General features: G+C 44.6%; 1 protein-coding gene across 1 annotated transcript in view; it reads right to left on the reverse strand.

Annotated features, from left to right (window-relative positions):
- The window catches only part of TANC2 (tetratricopeptide repeat, ankyrin repeat and coiled-coil containing 2), a 248,609-nt gene that overhangs the window by 59,288 nt on the left and 165,635 nt on the right, over positions 1-23,686 (reverse strand). The window contains exons 10-12 of the mRNA XM_067311864.1: positions 15,388-15,513; positions 7,562-7,843; positions 5,066-5,199 (exon numbers count right to left, since the gene is read on the reverse strand). Coding sequence (XP_067167965.1) covers positions 5,066-5,199; positions 7,562-7,843; positions 15,388-15,513 — 542 coding nt within the window. The remainder of the gene's footprint in view (positions 1-5,065; positions 5,200-7,561; positions 7,844-15,387; positions 15,514-23,686) is intronic.

Raw genomic sequence — 23,686 nt, forward strand, 5'->3', positions numbered from 1 at the left:
GAGGTGCAGGACCAGCTCTGGAAAGGCGAGGCAGCGCTCCAGTGGAGATGTATCCGTCCAAGTTACACTTTGCACAGGATCATTTGGAGAGAGAAAAGCAGCCTGCGAGGACAGCAACGTGCTGCCGTAGCAACGGTGCCTCGCTTGCTCTGGCCAGGGGGAGTGAAGCCAAGAAGTATTTTAATGGATGAAAAATTACAAAAATAACCCCAAAACTACAAAAAAACCTGAAAAAACACAGCACACCATGAGAGCGGTGTGGAGTACTGTCCTTTTAATGGGATCTTAGATTTAAAATGCTTACTTTCTGTATTCATAACTTTTTCTCTTTTTTTTTTGAAGTTTCGCATTACAATTGTACTGTCATATCAGGCAGCATGTTTACAAGCGCTAAATAAAAGCAGATGGATTTAACAGCTACGTGAAGCTACATATTCAGCTCTACACAGCGAGGCCAGCTCAGCAGGAAAGCTGGCGTGCATCTACTGGAGCAAAGCAGCCAAGTCTAGCTTGACCCACCGGCATCGCTGAAGAACTGGTAGCCTGCTCGTAGTCAGAGGGCAGATTTGAAATAAATTCAGGAATCCTGCAAACTTCGCTCCATAATACATGCATATATATTAAAACAAAAGACTGAGCAAGCACAGTTTGCCAGAAATGCTAATGTTTTATTTGCAAGTGTCAAGACGGATGTTGAAATCTGAGTAGTTTTATTCACGACTTTTGAGAGTTTGCCGGATCTGGCAAGCCTGCCTCACTTGTCCTTCTTCCCTGCAGTCCTCTCTTGTCCATGCTGCGATAGAAACCCCAACAGACTACAGGAGGTGGAGGAAAAGTGGCAGAGAGATGTTCCCGGTAAGCTCTACTCTGAGCTCGGGGATCTGACAAACCTCCTTTTCTTCTTCACCATGACCGGTGGGAAGCTCATTAGCAGTGATTGCCTCAGCTTTTCTTCAGAGGCAGGAGAAGCCCAGGAGTGAAAGAGGAAAAAAATAAAAAGGGATTGTGCCAGCTCAGTTGCTGGCAAGAGGATTAACTTTACCTTCAAAAAATAAATCAGGAAACTGATTCACAAAATCTCTGCTAGAAAGCTATTAAAATGTCACATATACAGCAAGGTTCCTTCCAGGCAATGGAAGGCAAGTCCTTTAGCTCTTGATGCCCCAAATTCATTGCAAACCCTGAAGAGTATACAACTTTTCCCACCAGACCCCATTTCTGACCAAAGTGAGGGACTGAGACCTGAGACACCTCAATGGCAGTCCACCACCGCCTGGGATGTTTTTCTCTTCTAGGACCAACTGGTGAGGACAACTTCACGTAACTTCGACACAAGTTGGATACAGCTTGTCCTCTTGTGCAGTTTTTGCAGGAAAAAATGATACCTGATACTGGTTTTCTAAACTGACTCATTTCTAAGCATTTTTCTTCTCCATTAATTTGCTGATGATCACCGGACTAGAAATCATGGATGACGTCAAATCGCTCCCTAAGAATACAACAAAATGCTGCTCTTTTCCAGCATGGCAAGAAAGCTGGAAAGACGGTCTGAGTGGAGCTCCTGCTAGGCGGTATTTGCTTCCTTATTTTTATAATTAATCTCTCATCTCTGACAATGAAAGCTAAAAGCAACCCTTGCCCCCTAAGACCTTACTGCACGAAGAACAGACAGGAAAGTACAACCCTGAATAATCCAGAGGAGGAAAAACAACTGTTCACCTTTCATTTCTGTCATCATAAACGCACAACTTCGGAGTTTTGGGGGTAAGTGACATTTTCAGAAGGAACGGAGTGGGTGAGAGAGACGGCATGCTTCCCACCAGCATGCTGCAGCCTGTGCCAACACTTTCTTAAACCTTTGAATATATTATTAATCCACTTTTACAATGCTCACTTTCTCTTTTTCGCAATGGCCGCAGTACAACCTGAGAACATCCTTCACTGCGCAGTGCAAGCAGAGGTGGAACATCTGCACTTAGCTCTGTTTTCTCACATATGTTTTACATATCTCTTAAAATATTCCTGACAATTGTGGTTGTCCATCACTGTCAACACTTTCCCCTCTGCTTCAGTTCTGACTGAAGTCCTCATGCAACTGTTCAACACACGTCCAAGAAATATTTTTCCACGCATAGGATGAGAAATGTCACACTAACCTAAGGGTCAAGTCTTTCCTTCGTTTCCTTGGGCTCTTTCTTCTTCAGCCACTTGAACAAAGCTGTTTCAAGCAGGCCATTAGGAGCTGTTTTATTCCACTGCTACTGATAAAGGAGTGTGCTCTTCTCTCCCTTTCTCTTGCATCAAAGGATATTCCTTTTTTTTTTTCCTTTTGTTTTTTAGGTTAGACTTTGGAGAGCCTTTAGCCTACCTCCATGAAGGTTTTCTCCTAGAATGCCCCACAAAATGCCAGATTTAGATGGCTAACCCATTTCAACAGAATATTTTTACTGCTGTCTATAAAGACATTTCAGTGTATTCGCTCTGCTTAGAACTTCACTACCTTCAAAGCTTGTACCAACAATAAACTTCCATGATCTTTCAAAGACAAGTTAGATGCCGGTGACCGACTTTCTCAGTGAGGTGATCATATACAGATCAAAGAGCTCAAAGTTGTTGTTTTAACGGATTTTCAATTCTGTTGTCAGGCCAGTAATCCTTTCCCTCCATAACTTCACTCAGAGACTTCGAAAACCGCAGCTGGGCTTGAATAGCCAGTGTTTATTTTATCTAGGAGGACATCACATGGCACGGTTCCTTCTAAGCAGATCAATTTATCTGCTGTTGACAGCAAGTATTCGTCAGCGGTGCCGAGTAGTACAGGAGGTTACTAAGAGTGCACTAACACGTAGCTTCCAACTATCAATCTGACAAACATCCTAAAACATTTTATCTGCCTTTATCTAAGTTCCTGAAGGCTTGATAATCCATCAAACTTACTGTTTGCTACATGCTGTGCAGCGGTTCTGGAAAATGTTTTCATGTAATAAAAACAGAATTGTTGCTTATGAAAAAGAACAATCAGCAGGAACATGGAACTCAAAAAAGGAGTAAGACAAAAAACAAACAAGCCAAAAAACCTCCTATATTTTCAGTAGAATGACCCCTTGTGATAGGAAATGAAGGTCAATCAGGATTTAAGCATGTGCTTAATTTTAATGCATGACTTCATTCAGGCATGGATATCAACACTACCTGGAAGACAACTGCTTTTGTGAATTGAGAGAAATCAAACAATACCTAGTTACATATTCTTCTCAACATCAGATATCAAAGGACCATTATCTCCATTTTTCTTTTAATGGCCAGGGAAACGAAGGCAGGGAGATGAGAAGTGAGCTCTCCAAGGGTCCCAACCAGGCTAACGGCAAAGCTGGGAATAGAACTGAGGTCTCTGAATGCTGAATCAAGCTGTACTGCTACTTCTCTGACTCATCCCAGGAACTGTTTGCTAAAGAGTATAAAGTTTTTCAGAAGTTTTGCATGCTGTGTCAGCTATTCCAGTAAAATAAATGATTCCAAGAATCCTAAGGTCAACTAACCAGCCTTGGCACTGATCTTTTCTTGAAGGCCTCATGCTTGGAAGCCAGTGACAGTTATTTCTGGAATCAGTCAACGTTTACAGTAGTCAGGATTTACTGCAAGATTAACAATCACACTAACAATCTGTATTCCTGCTCCTAGGACAAGAGCTAGCACATCTTCCGAACGCATTTGTCATGTTCTGACAGCAAACTACATGATCTGTTTTGCAAAAATTTTGGCTAGGGGATGGACTGCTCTTTGAAAACCTTTCCTGAATGGGTCTACGGCCAAGCTATCATGACCTACTTTTATTTTATTTTTGGCTATCGAGATTATTTCTTACTCTTTTTTCTGTTGACCAGAGATGCAAAAAAGCTTCAGTGCATAACGTATGCACGGGGTGCTTGAAAAAGTCACAGCCCTTAGCTTTGCTCAGGAGGAAACTGAAGCTAAAACTGCAACCATTTATCAATTACATATCCAACAGGATTACTTAAGCACTCCAGGGAAAAAAAGTCTAGATAGATGAGGTATTTTAAGCAGAGACAGAACACTTTACCGGCCTTTCTGGTAGTCTGTAATGTTTAAGATTTACAGGGAATACGATGACTAATGTGCTCTGAACAAAAGCAGAGCTGGCCACTGTGCTCCTTTCAAGAAGTCTACGTGGAAGAGGAGAATATTCATGCAAGATTTAGCATTTATTTACACAGACATCTCTTGCTCTCTGCCTTGCCATCTGGATGCAGGAGAAAACAGACAGGACAAGACAGTATCTGGCACAAAAAGCCAAGCAAAACAAGGCCTGGCAATAATTCAGAGCAAAGCTTTTGCTAGATATTTTCTTCTCCAAAGTGGGAGCCGGCAACAGGAAAGCAGAAACTGCTCACATCCTCTCAAAACGTGTAGGAGGAGCAAGCTCCTCGGATTTCAAAGCAATATAACAGCACCTTCCCACCAGCACAAAAGCAGGGCTAAATGTCAGTAATACAATAAAACTCAAGCTGTAAATCGCACCTACAGTAAGCAATAGTGTTATATACAATCCACTCTTGTCAAAACAGCAAAAGATTTGTGTATCGCTCAGAGGGCTACAATCTCTTTTGGCGACTTTTCCAAAAACTGCGGAAGGGCACCACGTAGCAGTGACGGTTGCAGTACCCGTTCCTTTCAAAACCAAACACTGGTCACTTAGCAATTTTGTTTTCACTATTCAGGAAAAATAACAGTTGTTCTGGTAACTGTGTCATATCATAACATGCCCACTGCTGCAAGGATAAAGTAAGATGGCTGGAAAAGATAAACTCTCAGAGCAGAAAGGGAGTGTACTTGATGTAACGGGAATTTCATTTTACAGAAAGAGCTTTCCTAGGGTAATAAAACTTGTTCCAGAAGGTTTTCCTTATATCCTTCCCATAAGCACTCAAACGCACGCGTTTTCCAGTGCACAAAGTGACGTAAAACAGGAGACCTTCCAAGAGCTTCCATTAAACTCAACATTTTCCCAGGGACTAAAACACCCACAAAACCCATTTTTCCGTACCTGCGAAGCAAGTCTCCGCATGGCCTCTTCCTGGCGGCGGCGCATTTCGGGGGTCCCAGGGCAGCTCCCGCTGGTGATTGAAGAGTGGGCGGAAGGCGGCTGCGTCAAGGGCAGCTCTCTGTTTGCATCCACATCTGTCCCAAGGAAAGAGGTTATGAATTGCCAGAGGACAAGCATGAGTAACATCATTATTACATACTGCCCTGCTGATATTTTCTAGCAGTGCATTCACAACAGTTACCATACCATCCACAAGCACCCTTTGGGCTTCAGGCAGTGGTAGACCATGGTCCTGGTCCACCACAAAGGCTCCCAAAGAAATTTCCTTGGGAAACAACACAGGAAGGCCTGCTAAGATAAAGCTCTGAGCTTGCCTTAGTCATGTCTTCCATAGCAACTTAAGTGATTTAAAATTAAGCACTTTTATTGAGTGAATTGAACGTTCCTGAAAGTGTGGTCTCTCTTCAAGTCTGGTATACTTTAGCGTAACGCTCTCCTAGTCTGCAGGTCCACCAGGAGATCTTCCCTCATTGCAAACTATCAATTGTTAATTTGATTCCGAGACTTTCTTCAGTGGAGACAGCCAATTTTTCTGAATTATGGGACCATTTTATAACATGCATAAATGGAGAGCCATAGCTAGCATATCTATCTGAAAGCCATTAAAGTGATGAGAGAGAGAGAGCGAGCAGGGAATTCAGAGAAATTCAGAATAGCACCAGGACCTGGAAAGGGCTTGCAAGCAAATAATGAATTATACTGGAATCATCTCTGTAATATTTAACTGCTTTATATTGCATTTCAGCAGTTTCTTTTGCCTGGTAAAGCAGAATCAGCTTCACCATTAGCTTGCTACAATAATCTATTTACCTGGCCCTTGTGGTTAGCATTTTTAAACCACTCATTTTTAAACAAATAGATACTCTTTTAGAATACTTTTGAATGATAGCATAACCTGCAGTATTTACTGATGTGCAATTACTGATTTCTTTATTTTAGGGATGTTTTAAGAGCAGCACCCCTCCTAAGTGCAGACTCTACTGACAGAGGATGTTCCTGCATGGATTACTACAACGTATCCTTGAGTTTGACTTGAAATCATAAGGCAAACATTAACCTATTTAATGGTAAACAACAGAGGAGGAGGACTACTGCCTACATAATTAAATCTTGAATGCACTGGCAATGATGCACACTCTTGATTTTGAGCATGTGACAGCACCTTCACCTGTATTATCCTTCTGAGACAGGAATTACCAGCAAGGGGCTGTATTTATGCCAGTTTACTCATAACACGACTGCTGTAGTACAGTCAGATCACCTGATCAGCTTTTATTATTAAACATAGATTTTTATTAAGCAAAATAGAAATTTGTTTCAGTGCATGAAAAAAAAAATCAAGGGCATTTTCATTACAAATCTTATCTTCTCTTGCTAGACTAGGACTTCTGAGCTCTTTAGGAAATAAAGTCCAATTTGCTGATCGATTCTGAGGGCTTCTATCCCAACAGCTAACACTGGGGAGTCATTCCCCTTCCAGCTTCACAGACGCACCAGAGTGGGACCTGAAAGACGGTGCGTTTGGTAGGACCAAGGATCTTTTCTCTGTCCTTTGTGCGTGAAAGATGCAGGGCTCTTTCTCACTGAAAATATCCAAGCTTTTAGTCTGGAAACAGTCAAGTACAGCCTCTTTAATCCCCACAATCCCTCCAAACAGACTGGGGAGACGTACAGTTGGTGCACTGCAGGGCTGTAGTTAAAATATAGAAACAAGCCCTGCCTTTCACTACACATTGTTCATTTAGCTCTGACAAGTGACATTATTCAGCATGCCAACATTTGGTGACATTTCAGATGTTTCTACATGGTAAGAGCACTCGAAGGCAGCAAACAGATTTAGTGACAGCTTCACTGAGATATAGTGACCCAGATCCTTAAAGACACCTTCAGGTGCCTAACCCGGTATTTTTATTCCTGTCTTATTCACTTAACGGGAGCTGTGCGGTTTGGAAATGCTGTCAGCCCCACCTGCGAACATGTCAGCGCAGAGTGACACGAGCTGGATGGGACCACAAGAGGTAGGGCAACCGGGCGTCAAGCCTATACGGAGCGTGAGACCTCCTCTAAACCTTTATACCATGATAAACCACGAAACCGGTCATATGGGAAGGAGGATGCAATGGTTCGGCACAGATTTATAATAATGAAATCCTGGCAATTACAACCAGAGTTTTTTCTGTTAAGCAGACCAGAGAGAATCTGTGATATTTCTATGTCAGAAAAATAAGAGACAGACTATTTTGACTCTTCTAAGAGCAGATTTGGAACGGGAGTAGTACAAATATTGCTGAGGGGCGCTTCCAGAGCCACGGATTTGGCAACAAAAGCTAAAATGATTTATTGGGGTTGAAGAGCAACAGCATCTTTTCAGCCAAAAAAAATTACAGAATAGAAAAGGTCTCCGAGTTTTGAAGACGCGTGTCCCGTAGGACTTACGTTTTGGAGAGGCATGTGGGCTATCAGAAGCAATCTGTCTCATGCGTGTGCCATGGCAGCTGAGGGCAACCAATCTGGAGATGATGGCGGTCTTCCCGAACCCGATGTTGCCGACGATCACGACGCCTCGGTTCACGCTGGCGTTGGAGCTCTGCAGCTGCGCGTCGATCTCATGGAAAACCCAGTCGCGGCCGACGAACACCGACTCCGTCGTGATGCTGGGCACCTCGAAGAGCAGCGGCTTCAGAGAGATGTCGGGAGGTCGATAAGGCGCGAAGCGCACTGCAAGGGAGGAACAACAGGGAAGCGGCATCAACGCGGATGCTGGCAGAGTAAAAACCACCGTCAACGAAATCGCTGTTTAGTCTTTCTCGGGAGGCTTTTCGTTGCAAAAGGTGAAAAAGAAATAAGCCCGTTTATCACCCGCTGGTTTGTTGTTAAAAATATGTGGCTCATTCATGGCTTTTTCCATTGAACGAGTTCAAAGCATTTTACACGAGGAAGAAGTTGACAGGCAGGGGAAAGGGAAGCTGCAAAAGTGAAATTTCTTGCTTATGGTTGCTGTAATTAAAGACCCTGCCACGAGGCAGAAACGCACGCTCCACGCGTCCCCTGGCTCCGTGCCCCGCGACACCCTTTAGCAGGTTTAAGATCACTTGGACGACACAACAAGCACGAAAAATCTTTGCACTTCTAAGCATTAGGTCCAATCTAAGCAAAGTTATTTCAACTCTTCTAGCATATATGAAATGAAAACAGCCTGGTGATGGGATTTTCCTATATGACAATCAAAACCTTTGCTCTTTGCACAAGGAAAATACTGGCTCTACCTCAATCTTCCCATGCAGAAAATTTTGTTTTAAAAAATGCAGACTGGCTTTAAAGTTCGACCGGTAAGCTTTAGCACCTGTAACACTAATAATTGGCAACATTTAAATGGCACAACTCAGTCCAAATACAAATACAGTTTCCAGTGTTTGCTTTCGTCACATCTTAATATAGAAGAATCTTCCTACCTATCCCTGCAGCGGCCCCGCACACCCTGCGGATCAGGGTAACTCACTGCAATATTCCAGGCAAGGCCAGTGCATACTCACACCACTGAGGATGCTGCTCGAGATTTATATTCTAGCAGAAGCTTGATAAAACTGGGCTACGTATTATCTCGATATAGACAGATGCATGTTGGTGCAACAAGAAGGTCTCAAAACTGAGAAACTGATTGTGTTAATTTTTGCATTTCTAGAGTGAGATTTTTTTTTTTTCATTTCAAGGAGTGAAGAGGAGAAATTCGAGGGCATCTCCCTAGCAATGCAAGGAAAAGCAGAGGCATTGGTGGCTGAAGCAGTTCTTAGGAAGGTAATGAAAGAGGGCTACAACTTGATTCATTGCAATCTGAATCTTTTCATCTCTATTTCAAAGTTTCAGTAAGTAGCAGAAGAGCATTTTGCTACCATTTGCTTTAACCTAACAACCTGCCAGCTGCTGGAGCATGTTTCCATGAAGGAATTGATGTTGTCCTGCATTGCTTGAGATGCTAGAGACTCCCAGGGCCTTCTGAAAACCAGCCAGAACAGCTGCCCTCACATCTGCAGATCTGCTTACTCTAATTGCCCCTCCTTTGGGCTTTTCTGCACTGGAATATCCCTCTCAGCCTGTAAAACTGGAATTCTGCACTGTCAAGAAACTAAATAAGCCACAATTTGCTGAAACACAAAATATTTGTGAGATGGAGAGCTGCGACTTCAAATTAATCTGTAGATGAGCATCTTTTTCTGACAACCAAACCTGCTTCAAAGCGGCTTCTCATTGTGAATGTTGCAAAACCCCGCGCCACCTCCTGACTCCCAGCCGAAGGCACGCAGAAACCCGCTGCAGACCGCCACCGCTTGGGCGACGCGGCCATCGCTAGCCTTCGCATGGAAAATCCAGGAGAAAACAACCAAAAAACGCGGGGGGAAAGCGTTCGAAGCGACGATGCTCCGCCGTCTCTGCACTGCACGGCGGTGACTCTGCGCAGAGCTCGCTTTGCTAAGCGCACCCGGAGCGAGCCCGGCTTTTGCTCTCGCCGACGAGAAGCCGCCGGCCCTGCGCAGCATGCCCGGTCCTTGCCGTTGAAACTGTGACCTCCTGGGTGTGGATTTAATTCATCTCTAGCTTATAATAAAACGGAGTGGCTAAAACCCAACCAGCCCTGAAACCGTTGCAAGGAGGTCTGGGGGTGAAGGAAGAGGGTATCTGCCCTTCTTCCATATGGGACAAGTTATCTAGGGGACACGCACCTCAAATGAGTGATGACTGTATACAAACCTGGTACAAACATGATATTAGAAAGATCAGCTCATACGGCTCGGACTGCCTATGAGATCTGTCATTGGGAGGTGATGCACATAAATCTGAAAAAAACAACCCTGATGGAAGCCCTGCGTGCCAGTGGAGACGGTTGCTAATTTTCATTGCTGAAAGGACTTCTCAGTTAAAGACTTCCAGCAAGCGGCCACAAGGATGGCAGGTGATTCCCACATCGCTCAACCAATGTGACTGTAATCCCCATCTGCCGAACGGCATCTTTTGGGAAGGAGGGTTTCTCGGGCTCGGATAGCAAGCCTCCAACTCCCCCCAAACGACAGGGAAACCTGGGCGGTTGAAGTAACGTGGCAGGAAGGACTATAACTATTTATAAGTCCGCAAGGGTTTAGAAAACTCAGGGGTCAAGACTGCCTATATATATGCTCATGTATAATGGCAAGGATATTGTAGGATAGACTGTGCATTTTAACACAGCTTTAATATCTGGTTTCTTATTCTCTAAATTTTGGTATTAATTAAAAAAAATCTAAATCTTCCTCTGATATGTCCATACGAAGGAGATCTTCTCTAACTGTACGCGACTCCTGACGTGTTTGTGCAGGAAGACAAGATGCAGCTGAAGCAACTCACCCACCCCATAGAGTACGAGAGAAGACAGGGGCTCCCCACCAACGGCTCCACCTAAATCCCTGCAAACATTTTATTTTAAAGCATAATTTCTTCAGGTCAGGATTAACTGAAGGGGACAGAGCTACAGTAGCGGAACGAGAATTCAGATCTAGCCTGGGAAAGCTGAACACATCCCGCGAGTGCGTTACTTCACCTGCGGGATGCGGTTTGAAGCCGACGCGTTCACCTGGGCAAAATCTGAGCTGCGGATCACGAATGTTAAATTCCTTTTGTTTTGAAATAATACGGCAGCATGGAAACGGAAACGGCCATACTAAATCTAGATGTCTTCATCGCCCGTTTGAAAAGAAATCCCACGAGGCTGGAAAAGGAGGAGTTCCCAGAGCAGGGCTGAAGGAGCATTTAGGCAGAAGACGGAGTTATCTCTGGGCACAATCTGTACTGCCAGCATTGACATGAGCCGCTTCCAATCGAGACCGTTTTCTGCCTTTGAAGTTTTAAAGCCCTCAGATCCTTAAAAAGCACAAGCGCAGCTCAGCGAGCGCCGAAGTCTGTCATTGCTTCAACAGCTTACCCGCCTCGGTGCAAAGAGCACGCGGCAGCTTAATCCCCCGGCAGACTTCCCGCGCTGCCGGGAAGGCAGCGAGTGGTAAAGATAACGTTATTGCACCGTGCTCGGCACTGGGAAACGAACCCTGAAAGCTCAACTCATTTAAAACAGCATATCAAATTACAACACTAGTATGTTTTATCTACATGAGAAGAGGTTATAACTATGCTACCACTCCTAAGACCTTGCTGTAAATATAAACACATGGGGTTTTTTTCCAGCGTGTCAAGCGTGCCGCTTTGGCGCGAGACCCTTTCCCGAGCTGTGCAATGAATCGCTCTGGGAGACGCAAAGATGAAGCTACAAATGGCAAAGAAGCTGTGTTTCATGGGAAATAGCGAGGAAATTTGGGGAGAAACCAGCACCCAGCAAAATGTAAGCCTGTACCTCATTAGAGGTATATATAAATTATACAGAATGGAAGACGACAGGTATCTTTGTTGTACCGACCACTTTCCATTTCTATTAGAGTGATTTATATTTTATACCCAAACATGGACTTAGATTGGCAAGGGTAGGAAAATCTGAGACACTTAGTATTGTAAAAACAAATTGCTTCTCCATATGCTTTCATATTTAAGGATGTCAAAATAAATGCAACACATAGCACTAGTCAGTTGTATTCTGAAAGGTGTTTTCCATCAAAAAACACCAGCTATTTGCACAAAAGCAAGAGCTTTGCAATTAAATCCAATGCACCAAAAAGACTTGCTTAGGGTCTGAAATACTTCACTCTGCAACAAGCAATTCTGCCTCCTCTTAAATCTGTGCCTGCATTTTCCAGCGGTCAGGAATAACCGCTCGCGGCTGGCAGGAGATGCTGGGGAGCATCCAGCCGAGAGCAAAGCATCCCGTGCCACGTCCCCGCCGCCCTTGGTGCCGAGAAGAGGCTCTGGACTCCAGTAGGCACCAAAATTAACTCCACGTGCTAGGAGAAGCCCCAGCTATTTTATTTCACTGCGCAGACTGCATTGACTCCCGCGGCAGCACGGGCAGCCCTCCGCGCTGCCCTGCACGCTGTTTTAAGATGCTGCCCTGCTAATACCTGTTTTAAACTATCACCTTCGAGCCCATTTGCTTGCAGAGAGTAGCCTCAAAATTCTCCTACCTGGATTTTCTAAAACATTTATGAATAATTTAAGGCTCTTGTCGACTAATTGCAAGCGAGGTGCCACGTACTCATTAATTCCTGGATCCTGTCTGCTAAGCCACTCTGAAAGCTAATGTATTAATAAAATAAAATAATAAAAATACATAAATAAAAATACATAAAAATGCATTAATAAGCTGCATCTCCATCCTTGACAATGTCAAGCTCTTGCTGGGTCTGATGCTCTTTTTAATGGAGCATTTTACCGCACTTAAGCCAGAGTGCCACAGAAACACCCAGAACTTCAGATAACATCCAGCGCAAATTCAGTCCACACTTTCATGGAGATTATCGAGCAGGGTGGCACAATACAAGGTCTGGCAGACGGAAACTTTCCTGCCAGCACAGGAGACTTGACAAAACCTGTGCAAACTTCTGCAGAGCCCAACCAACATCTTCCAGTCCTCATCTGCAACACTGTCTGCTGCGCCTGTCCTCAACCTTTCTGCAGCTGAAAACACCAATTACATCAAACTGAAGCTGGCTCTGTTACGTGAACAGATGAACGAAAGCCATCAGGCTCAAATCTAGCAGCAGCCCTAAATCTGCGGTCCAAGGGGCCACCACCCTGCTCCAGCGCGCAGGTCGCTCTCTGCCACGCAAGGGGAATTCTCCGCTATTTTCTTTTGCTGAGCAATTCATTTCTTTCGCAGACTCCTCGCTCTTCAAACGGGATTTTTTTCCCCAGCTACGTTGGCGCTCAGCATCCCCAGGTCGTTATTTGTTTTCTGCTTTGTTCTAGCCGTGTTTCTGTTGCTGTTTCACTATTCCCCAGCGGCCCATAGACCAGCCCAGAGAGGATGAAGACGCGTAGCCTGGATATTGCCAACAGGTCGAGAAGAAACACAGGCCAGAAGCGCTTTAATATTTACAACAGTGAAACGCAGTTCGGAATAGCACAGCGATACCAATCAGCATCTACCCCGATTCTTCATTAAGTAAGAAGGCATAAATTATTTATACGCACGAGTTTATTTCCTTTACTTGCTTTAGACCGTGGCTTCTTTCAAGTGTCATCGGAAGTGTTCCCATCCATCACTATGAAGCTTTTCATGCACCGCACGCCTGAAAAGGCTAAACTGCATTTTAGCAATATTTATCAACAGCAGGAAAAGTCTTACCCAAAGGTTACAGCCTGAAATAGACGCCAATAGGAAAAAAGAGAAAATTATAACGGAAAGTTTAAGAAAACATGCTACTATCATACTGCTTTCATTGGGAAATAGTCCTTTTCCTAACGGTGGAGTTTGCATATACTAGAATAGGTCCATCAGCTGCTCTTCCCCTCCAAATCTCACCTAAACAACGCAATTCGCTACCTACTGCATCAGCAATGACATTTTTTCTTTGGGGAAAAAAAAAACCCATGACGGCAACAGGAGGGATGCTCTAATGCCATATAATTCGGTTGCCATCTGCTTCTGAACTCCAAGGTGCATCACGACTACCATCCTGCACGTTAAAGTTACAATAGCCCCAAATAGCTTCGAATCCTGCTGGCTGAAAACAGGAAAATGAAAAGAACATTCCCCCTCCTGTTAAAAACTTGTTGCTCCAAAATACTGCTAACGCTCTTAGCCTTCGGGGTGCAACTGTAAAGTTGCCCTCCTGGTTAAAACAACTGATTTAGCAGGCACAAAAATTAGCAGGGACGGTCCCCCCTTTAATGTCTCTGCACTGGGGTTTTTAAACGCTGGGGACAAAATAAATGGGCTGCAACGTGTGCCACGAGACACGAGGCCAGCAACTGCTTCGCTGTTTCAGCAGATTGCCAAGAGCAGAGATATTAAAGCTAAACCCGAGTTTAGGATTTCCAGTTGGAGCAAAGCTGGCGACTGTCACAGCCCAGATCGAAGCGATTTCAAGGCAATATTTGGAACTTGTAGTATCCGGGGTGAAAAAACTCTCCGCGTTCAACGAAAAGAAAATATTCCCAGCTAGTGGCGGTTGCATGTTTGTCGCATCCTCTTCCCTCTCTTTTCAAAAACAGCCTCTCGCCTCACTGAGAAGCGGCAGCAAACTCCACGAAGACGAAACGCTGCTGCCGTGCTCGCACCACCTTACCGAAAAAGAAAAGAAAGAGGAAAAGGGGGGGAAAAACACCAACCCCAAACCCATGCAGCGCTACGTGTTTTTTAAAAGCGTGTCTGGAAAACAACTTGATCCTGTTCCTACAATAGAGTTTCGTGTTTTGGATGCAACCGCCGCAAATTGCGAAGGCCTGGCAAGCGCCTCGCCGCGAACATATGGAAATTTGGTCTGTCAAAGTTTGCTTTCTTCACCGACCGCCTGCTAACGCATTTTTATAAGCGTCTCGGCAGCCAATGTGATTTCATTACAAACTGCAATCCAAAGCGACACCAAACCGCTTTTTTTTCCTCTTTCTCCTCGTCTTTGGGTGCTTTGCAGAAATCCCAACGCCGCTAAAAAAGGCCACGAATCGCTGCAGCGCCGGCGCCAGATTTCCTCTCCGAAGGCACCCGGGCAGCTTCCCAAAGGAAACAGGTAACATTACCCAGAGAAAAGGAGAGTTTGGGGCACCGTCAAGAGAACCCGTTCGCCCTATAGACGAGCAAGAACAAACTAGTCTCGCGGTGCCGCAGCGAGGAGAAATTCTCCAAAAAGACCCAGGAAGAGGATTTTACAGCTTCATCCTCGGATCACTGCCAAACCAGCCCACTCAAAAGGCCTTTTGGAAGTCAAGGCGCTGCCCGAATACGGCCGGTGAAGGCGTCCGTAGCGGGGACACACGGGGCCGAGGGCTCACACTTGCCGCCGCGATTGCCACGGGCCGACTGCAGCTCTTTGCTTTTTTTCCCAAATAAAAAAAGGCCACGCAACTTTAGCCATTTATTCCAAACCAAAAAGCCCCGCAGGAGCCCCGCGGCGTTCACGGAGAGCGGAGGGGAGCAATGGTGACGAGGAACCGGGGCATTTTTTGCAGCGACTCCCGTCCGGCCGGGGTAGCTCCCCGCTCCGCTCCGCATCGAGGAGCAAAGCGTCAATCTGGCCTGACAAACCTGCCAAATTTGCGCTCGCCTTCCCCCAAAAGCGAGGCGCAACCCGGCGTCCGGCCGCGACCCGAAGTCCGGGGGAGCGCGGTGGCGGCCGCGGGCTCGTTCCTACCTCGCAGGTCCTGCTGGGCGCGGGCGCCCGCCACGCTCTGCCGCGGCATCCGCAGGGAGGTCCGCAGGGGAGTGTGCCGCTGCTCGTCCAGGTACGCGAGGTCCTCCAGGTGGGCCGAGCTGGTGGCTGCCACAAGAGAGCAAACAAGTCGATCGCACCGGGCTTTGACACCTAGCATTTTGCTTTATATATATTTTTCCCTTTTTTTTTTTTCCTTCGCTAAAACACACACATTTATAACTGCATTAGACAAGCACAGGTGAGACGAAGCAAGGCTACATTTGAATTACCCCTTTTGACCTCGATGCGCCGTAAACCCAACAGCGGACGAAAAAAGCAAGCGTAAAACAGTATATGAGAAGCTTTATTCAAATCGTTTCGCTTCCCAAGAAAAACGCTACTTTCGTGCAGGTAGATATGACAAGCCATTCGGATAGGTGATGCGCGAAAGCAGCCGGCCCTGTAATTTCCCGCGGCTCGGAGTAACGAGGGGTCCCGGCAACATCCTCTCCTGCCCCCAGATATCCGCGGCCGTTCGGTTTGCTGTCGATGTTCGCAAGCAAAACGACAAAGAGAAACTCTCAGGCCCGATCTAAAATCCTCCCCGTCGTCAAACTGATCTAATGGCACGTGTAGGAGGCTTAACAGAGATGGTCAGCGCTTCCCGCTCCAGGGGAGACAACTTAATAGTGTGTGTTATGCCGAAGGCCACAACCTCCTCCGCAATTATTTTAGAGCCGCTTAATTTGGATGTTGAACGTTTAGCTACTCGTAAAGCCAGAATCAGTGGCAGAAAAATTAAGCCTTCAGACGAGCAAAACCGCACGAGCAAGCGAGAAAAACGCCAGGCTGAACCGAAGAAAATAATTTTACTCTTCCAATGTTATTTGCTCATGGGAGAGTTTCGTTTCCTTTACAACGTTCGATTAAAGAGGCGTAATTTATTGGTCTCTGCGGAAGGTGCCATCGCTGTATGAATGTGCGTGGTTGGAATAAAACCCACATTGCTCACCAACGTGACATTCGCAATGCTCATTCCAGCGATCGGCTCTTTAAGCAACGCGTTTTTCCCCCCACAGTGACCCTATGATTACAAATATTTTTAATATCGAATTTCGTTATGAAATACTATTCCCAATTGTAAATAGAAAAACTCTGATAAAAAACAAGCAAAAAGGCTCTGCAGATCACCAGGTCTGCTGTTGTTCTGATAAACATGCCCAAAATCCCTAATAAACCAATGGGAATCACTGTCAATACCCAGCTCTTCAGCATTTTGTTTGGATCTGATATCGCTTTTTTGATATGTTCATTATTATTATAATTTTGCAGCACAAAGCGGCTCCCGGGGGGATAAGTGAATGATAAATGAAACGACTGCAATCTCTAATTCATTCCCTCCTTTAGTATTTGGTCGCTTACCATAACGAGATTATTATTGTAAATTGAGATAACTAATTAAACGACTTCTTCAAAGACTGCCTGTAAAGGCGACGTTAATGTTTTTACCGGGAAAGGGGGCAATATTTTGAGCTGGCTTTCTGCAGTCGCCCACGGCAGGGGCTTGCAACCCCGCTTCTTCGTCCCAAAACGCGGGATGCAACGATTTAACAAAACCGAAAGGCAGAACGTTGCAAAACTCAGCAAAACACTTGCTCGTACAATGCCCCGCTGCCGTGTAAAAACCTCCACGGGATCCCGCCGCGGTCCGAAGCTTAGCGAGGTTCAGAGGCTGCAGCAGGGGGTTGGGGCGAGGTGCTTGAATCTGGCAGTAATTTTAAATGGCGTTTTTAAAATTGGCTGAACGGTATTTACAAGAACTCGGGGGGGGGGGGGGAAGAGAACAGCGATGGGAAGTTAGGAAATGTTAACTATTTTTTTTTGTTGTTTTTGCCAGCATCCCATTACTAGGACAAAAGGTAGACAGCAGGAGCGAGGAAAAAAAAGAGAAGAGAAAACTATCCAAGTCTGTTTTTAGATGTCCTTCATGCTCCTCTAGTCTTATAAAGTTGATTAGATGCTCAATGGGAAGCAGCAGATTAAAGCTGAAATGCTGCAATTAGAAAGATGTGGATTTACGGTGGAGGGAAGTTATGTTTTGCAGGCACTAAACCCACCACAATCTGCTCCCGGCCTCGCCGCGACTCGGGCTGCAGCTTCGTTCAGACCGAGGTGGCACAGGCCAACGCCACGCGCCTCTTTGCATGCGAACTTGTGCAATTCATGGCCCCTTTCGGCAGTGCAAATGAGCCAGAGCATCTACAGGGCAACTCCCCTGCGTAGCCGGAGTATCTGGAGGGCACCTGGGTCCGGGAATATTGTCCTGAGTTCGGTTAAATATCCTGGCAAACTCGGTTTAATTTACCCTGCTAAAGCGAAATGGAATAATTGAAGGATAAAACTGCAGGGGGAAAAAAAGCCACGATGCAAGAGCTGAGCACCCATAGCAGCGTACAGCTGTGCCCATGCCTCATCGCCAGATCCTTTCTACTCCTTTTTTATATATATATATATATAAAATATATAGATTTTTTTCTCAGCTGCTGAAGAGCAGTATTTCCTCCCCTAAACTGTGCATTCAGTGCTGCTCCAGTCCCATTTGAATTCTCCCAAGCACGTACAGACCCACCAAGGATGACCACAAACATTAATCTTGCTGGTAATTTAATTTCTTCATACAAGAGCATTCACCGTAGCAGCAAACTGATAGAAGCTCCATTTCCTCTATTCATATAACAACGGTTAAAACCAAAAAGTACTTTCTGCCAATTATTCGCCAACAAAAAGGTACATTTTGATGAAAATGCGCGTTAGTCCTTGAATAGAGATCAGTGTTAGCATGTGATCATTAGCAAATTTGACTTGCAATCTCCTTTTAAAGTCCTCAGTAACCTCTTCTCGAACACTTTCGGATGAATGCAATTCTGCATTATTTCATTTCATCTCTTGCATAAAAGCCACAGTTATCAGATCACGAGAAAAACGTCTCAGACACATCACTCCTATCTTTCCATTACTCCTCGTAGGCTGTAGGCTTGTCTTTCTTATAACGTAGGGAAGGCTTTTCAGGACAAAACCTGATTTCTGGAGCCTAAATTACGGACAACCGGTCTCTGCAGCAGAGCCCGAGTCTGGAAGCCATCCCCATCAAGGGGTCTGTAGATCCGCTGCACACTGGTTAGCAAGTGAGAGGATGGTTAGCAATGTTGGGGCTCACGATGGTTTCTGAGGAGCGTAACTGTGCCAGCCAAATACTAAATTCGCCGACCTGTGCGATTAAAAAAGTTCCTTCAACGCAAAGGCTGCAAATCTTTTAAAATTGCATTAATTTTCCAGGATGGGGGTTTTGGTCAAAAGAAAGGAATGAAGCCTGAAAGATGTTCTTCACACTCACCCAATAACTCAGGCCTATCTAAACACGGGAGTCAGCTTTTTATTGCAAATAAAGGGAAGTAAGTCAATTCAGTTTGAGCAGCCTGCAAAGACACGGGGCTACGACGGTCCCGATGACTGACGGATGAGGCCGCTTAGGGCACCAACAGGCAGAAAGGAGTTTCGGAGGCAAACGACTGTTTTTCTAGCTGCTCCAATAAACCAGCGGCTTCCTGGCAGAACAATCGTTCCACCTCCTGGGGAGAACAGTTCTGCCGGCATTTTTTATTATTTTTTATGTATTTAATGAGTCTGCATTTTACCCTCGATCCTGCCTGCGAAATGGCTTTTTAGAGGCGAGGGAAGCCAGCTGCAGACCCAGCTGGCGAGCAGAGGCAGACCTTGCCCGCTGCCAGACAAGGGCGTCGCGATGGCCAAAGCATGGACTCATTTATTTTTGGTGCAGAACTTTGTCACCGTTAATCCACACAGGTTTTTGTGCACCTACTAGAACCGAGGAGCTATTCCTCAATTGCCCCAAGCCAGGTTTTTTTCCCTTCTTCATCATCATCATCAGCTTCTGCAGCCACACCGAGGAGACTTGTCCCTGCACACTATGAACTGTGGTCAGCATGAAATGCCACATCCATTTCGCATTTCCCCATGGCTTATTTTGGCAGTTCTCAACACAACTGCCCTGCCATTTTTAAGACTGATGAATCGAGATTTAGCCTTCTCATTTAAAACTGAGAAATAATTAAAGAGATTAAGGCCATAGAGAAGCTAGAAGTGATTTTTTTTTTCCTGAGCCTGTGCTTCAGTACTTCAAAAATTATGCAAAACCAACTTATCTTGCAGAACATAATATTAAACCGTTGAAAGCTGCCCCTCAATGGCAGAGCTTACCCTATGTACTAAGGCGCAGTGGTTGCAGATAAAACTCCAGGGATAAGAAAAATTCCTCCTCAAAAGTAATACTGGCATGCTGCTAATGCAATTCTTCCACGGAAACGTCAGAGAAATAGATAATTCTGTTTCTGTGACCTATCTAAACAACAAATACAAAACAACCTGACTTGGAACCGATATCTGGCAGCCCGGATACCCAGGGGACTTGGCAGATTGGCTCTTTTGGGAGGGAGGAGGAAAATGGGAGGGGGAGAGCCATCGGCTCATCCAAGCCAATGCACGCGGTTTGCTACGACCGATGCTCGGATCAGATTGCGTCATTACCAATAAATATCCTCCACGTACCCCAAATTCAGTTTCCTTGCAGCTTTCGTTAATAAACGTCCTTCAGATTTAGCAGCATCGTTTTTGGCTGGATAGCTTGTCTAAGTTATCAAGAAACCATCAAACACTATCAGGCGAATAGTAAATTGGGGGTTTTATCCTAAGCGCCTTCTTGGTTTCATCTTTCTCCTCGGAATGAGTCATGTGCAGAATTGTACCTAATTCAGAGTTTAACCCGATGCAAGAAAAACAGGAAGAAACGTGCAAATTTTTGTTCCATTGCAACCCAGCGAACATTGCGGGGTTTGTGGAAAAGTACAACAAAAGCAAGCCCTCTGTGGCAGATCTAATTAGAGGGTTTTTCTTCCCCTGTGTTGCAGTGTATTTCCTTTAATATCATATTTCTTTCTGCGCTATTTTGGTAGCAATTCTCTTTCCCTTGGGCGGAGTGAAAGGTAGCTCTTAAAACGCCTCTGCTGAGCTTCTTCCCGCGCGGGGTCTTACAACGGCTCTTGCAGTGACCTGACAGGTCACGGTTTGGTCAGTCTGGACGGGTCCTGGACTCTTCCGAGGAGAGGACGGGAAAGAAGCAAATAAGAACACATCTCAAAATTAAGAAATCAGGTTTTGCAACCAGTTTCTTCATTTTCATCGCCTGCTCAAACATCGCCGCTTGACCGCTTATTTTTCTGATGGGGACGAAGTGAGGGGAAGATTTGCTTCTGTAGAAGTCACATCACGATGCTGCAAGTGAGGAAAACCGAAATGTTTCCGCACGCATGGGGACTTTTTCCCGCTTGCTGACCACGTGCTAAAGACGGGGATACAGGATGCTCCTTCGGATAACCACTGCTCACTGTGCTCTCCAAAAGACGTCATTTGGAGGCATTTATGCAACCCCTGCCCTCTGCTTTCTAAGGGGTAAAGAATTTAAATTAGTACCTAGCCCAACGATATATTGGTTATTTTATGTTTTGCAAGGGGAAAAAAGAGGGGAGCTGGTATTATTTAAGGTCATTTTAATTCTCTATTAACATTGAAACAGATATTATAAAACCACGTATGTGGTCTCGATAAGGCAAGATTTCATGTTTCGTTTCATGGGTAATAGAATAAGTTCATTGTACACAATGTCTCTCTCAAGACATTCGTCTTCATTCAAAAACCCGAATGCCCAGCTCCAGTACCAGGCATCTTCTGATCCTTAGTAGAAAAAACGTCGAAGTATATAAAAAGGATTATTGTGCATATTTGCCTGGGACAGGGAAGGAGGAAAATACAGTTGAAGCTTTCAGTTTCTGGGAACAATAAAACAGCAACCCAAATGGATTCATATGGTCCTGAACTATAAAACTGAGTTTTAAAGAATTATTAGAAAAGCAAGGATTATTTTAATAGGGGTTGTTCTTGGATCATAACCTCTCGGGAATTGCAGCCCTCTCGCATTTCCCACCATATAACGGCATGCACCAAATCCTTCTGGAGAGGTAAAGCGTGCTGCAAGATATAGAAGGAAAGACTTTTTCCCACCCCTCTTTTTTTTTTTTTTTTTTTTTTTTAAGAGTTTTGCTAGCAACTGCTTATTGTCTTCCTGAAACCACCATCCAAATGACCTGGAGCACAGGTAAAGGGGACAAAAAAGGGAATTTCAGTAAGCCTCTTCCTTGGTTATTTGCCAAAGTGTCTCCAGATCAGCTTTGCCCCCTTAGCCAGGACCTTCGGCGATGACTATTTTAGGCCGGAGTTATACCTTGTTTACACACAGCTTTTGTACATGTTGGCTCAGGACAGAAAAATTTCCATTATATCGCCCCTAACACAGGCACAGCTTCACCAGTAAAACTTCTAGAAGAACGAACCATCCTGCTCTAAATACATTTATAGCAGAGGAAGCCTATAGTGAAGGTAGCGCCGTTACTCTTAGCTGTAACAAATACAGGTTCTCCGTATGACTCCGCTTCTTTGTTCCTATTTCTTTTCTTACTTTTTTTTCCCTTTTTTAAAAAAGCTTCCAGCTTTTGGATTTCAATTAGCACTAGTGATTACCGAATTATGTTTTGTGAATGTCATGCAGCAAGAAAAGTTGCTGTTAATTCTAGAAGAACGAAGCAAAAGGCCGTGCTCTTGAGAGGTCACATCCTTGCAAACGCTCCCCAGCTTGGCTTGCTAAAAAGGGAAGGGATTTTTCTCAATTAGAGCTAAGAAACTTTTTTATTTGCCTTCTTTTTTGAACACACCAAACCCCACAATAATTTAATACAGTGTAAGCATATAGTAGAGCACTGGCTCAACTGAAGAAAAGTATTTTAATGGATTTGTGATATATCACGGAGGTATTTGTTAATAGAAAATATGATCACCTCCCTGCACACAAGCGATTAAAAATGCCACGTTAAAATCCTGACGGGCTAATGAGACTACCTTATGTATAACCAATGCTGGTTCTCATGCGATTATACTCTTCATTTTACATCATTATGTCTTGACTCTACCAAAACAGAGTACATTTTCCAATAAGTGTAACTATAAGACTAGCAGGACTAAACTTGATTTTTACGACTCTTTGCCTAATAATATAACCACTATGTAAATAAAGATGTCTCAGATGACCGAAGTCAGCAAGATTAAAAGAAATTACTCCAATGCAGAGCCTTAAGAGGGGCTTAATTAAAGTACTGTAACAGCGATTACCCATGTGGCAAGTTCAAAGCAAAGCTCCAAAGGCTGGAGGAGCTGGGACTTCTCAAATGAAGCGAATACAAGGATTTAATTCAGGCGAAAACATTGCATTTTCCCCCGATTTCCATACCCAGCATGGCTGAACCATTATGCTAAAGCCACCTGGAACTGAAAGTCGAAATTCAAACCGTGTAAAACTTCGGGAAAATTATAAGCTGTTAAATGCGTGGTATTGAAAAGCGCTGAGGAATCCAAGTAGAGGTGTCACTATTGGCTTTGTCTATAACAACGTGATCATGATAGTTAAATGGGAGTTACCCGGCCACTAATACCTTTTCTTATAAATGTAACGCCCAGGCAATTCTCTTCCATCTCCAAGACACTATGGGAAACTAAAGCCCTTATTGAAGGAGAACCACCGTCCCTTCCCGGCTATTGGGATTAGGATATATTTTAGTTTCCAGAGTGAAAGCTGTCCTACCATTTAAGTTCTCCACTCATATTCTCCAAGTGATGGGGACTTCCCAAGTAAAACAGCTGAAACAGGATAATTTAGAAAATACCGAAAAAAAATTCAGAAAACTGTAAAAAGAAAAAATCTGGGAGTTCCACAGAGACGAACTCAAAAATGCTTAAAGAATATTTAGCTCCACCAGCTTGTGAGAAAAAGAAAGAAAAAAAGGAAAAAAGCACGAGACAAATGCTAACTCAATAAGAAGATTGTTACAAGATTCCCTAAGGAGATGAGAAATGGCTTTTTTTTTTTTTTTAAACATCGAAAGGAAAAAAATGACCATGCTGAGACTGTCTGGTTGCCGAGCTAAGTTGGGTTTCTCTCTGCATTTATAAAGGCAATCCGAGCGCGGTGTGCAAAACCAATTTCAGGCCCTGAACCGCATTTTTAGCTGGAAAAGCCTTGATGAAATCTGAAGCTGGAATGGAGGAGCCGGTGCCTGAACCCCCCCGGCTGACTTGAAGGGGCCGTTGCCTCCGAAGTACGATGCCACTTACTTGA

Source organism: Apteryx mantelli, chromosome 28 (genome assembly GCF_036417845.1).
Source record: "Apteryx mantelli isolate bAptMan1 chromosome 28, bAptMan1.hap1, whole genome shotgun sequence".
Taxonomy (NCBI): domain Eukaryota; kingdom Metazoa; phylum Chordata; class Aves; order Apterygiformes; family Apterygidae; genus Apteryx; species Apteryx mantelli.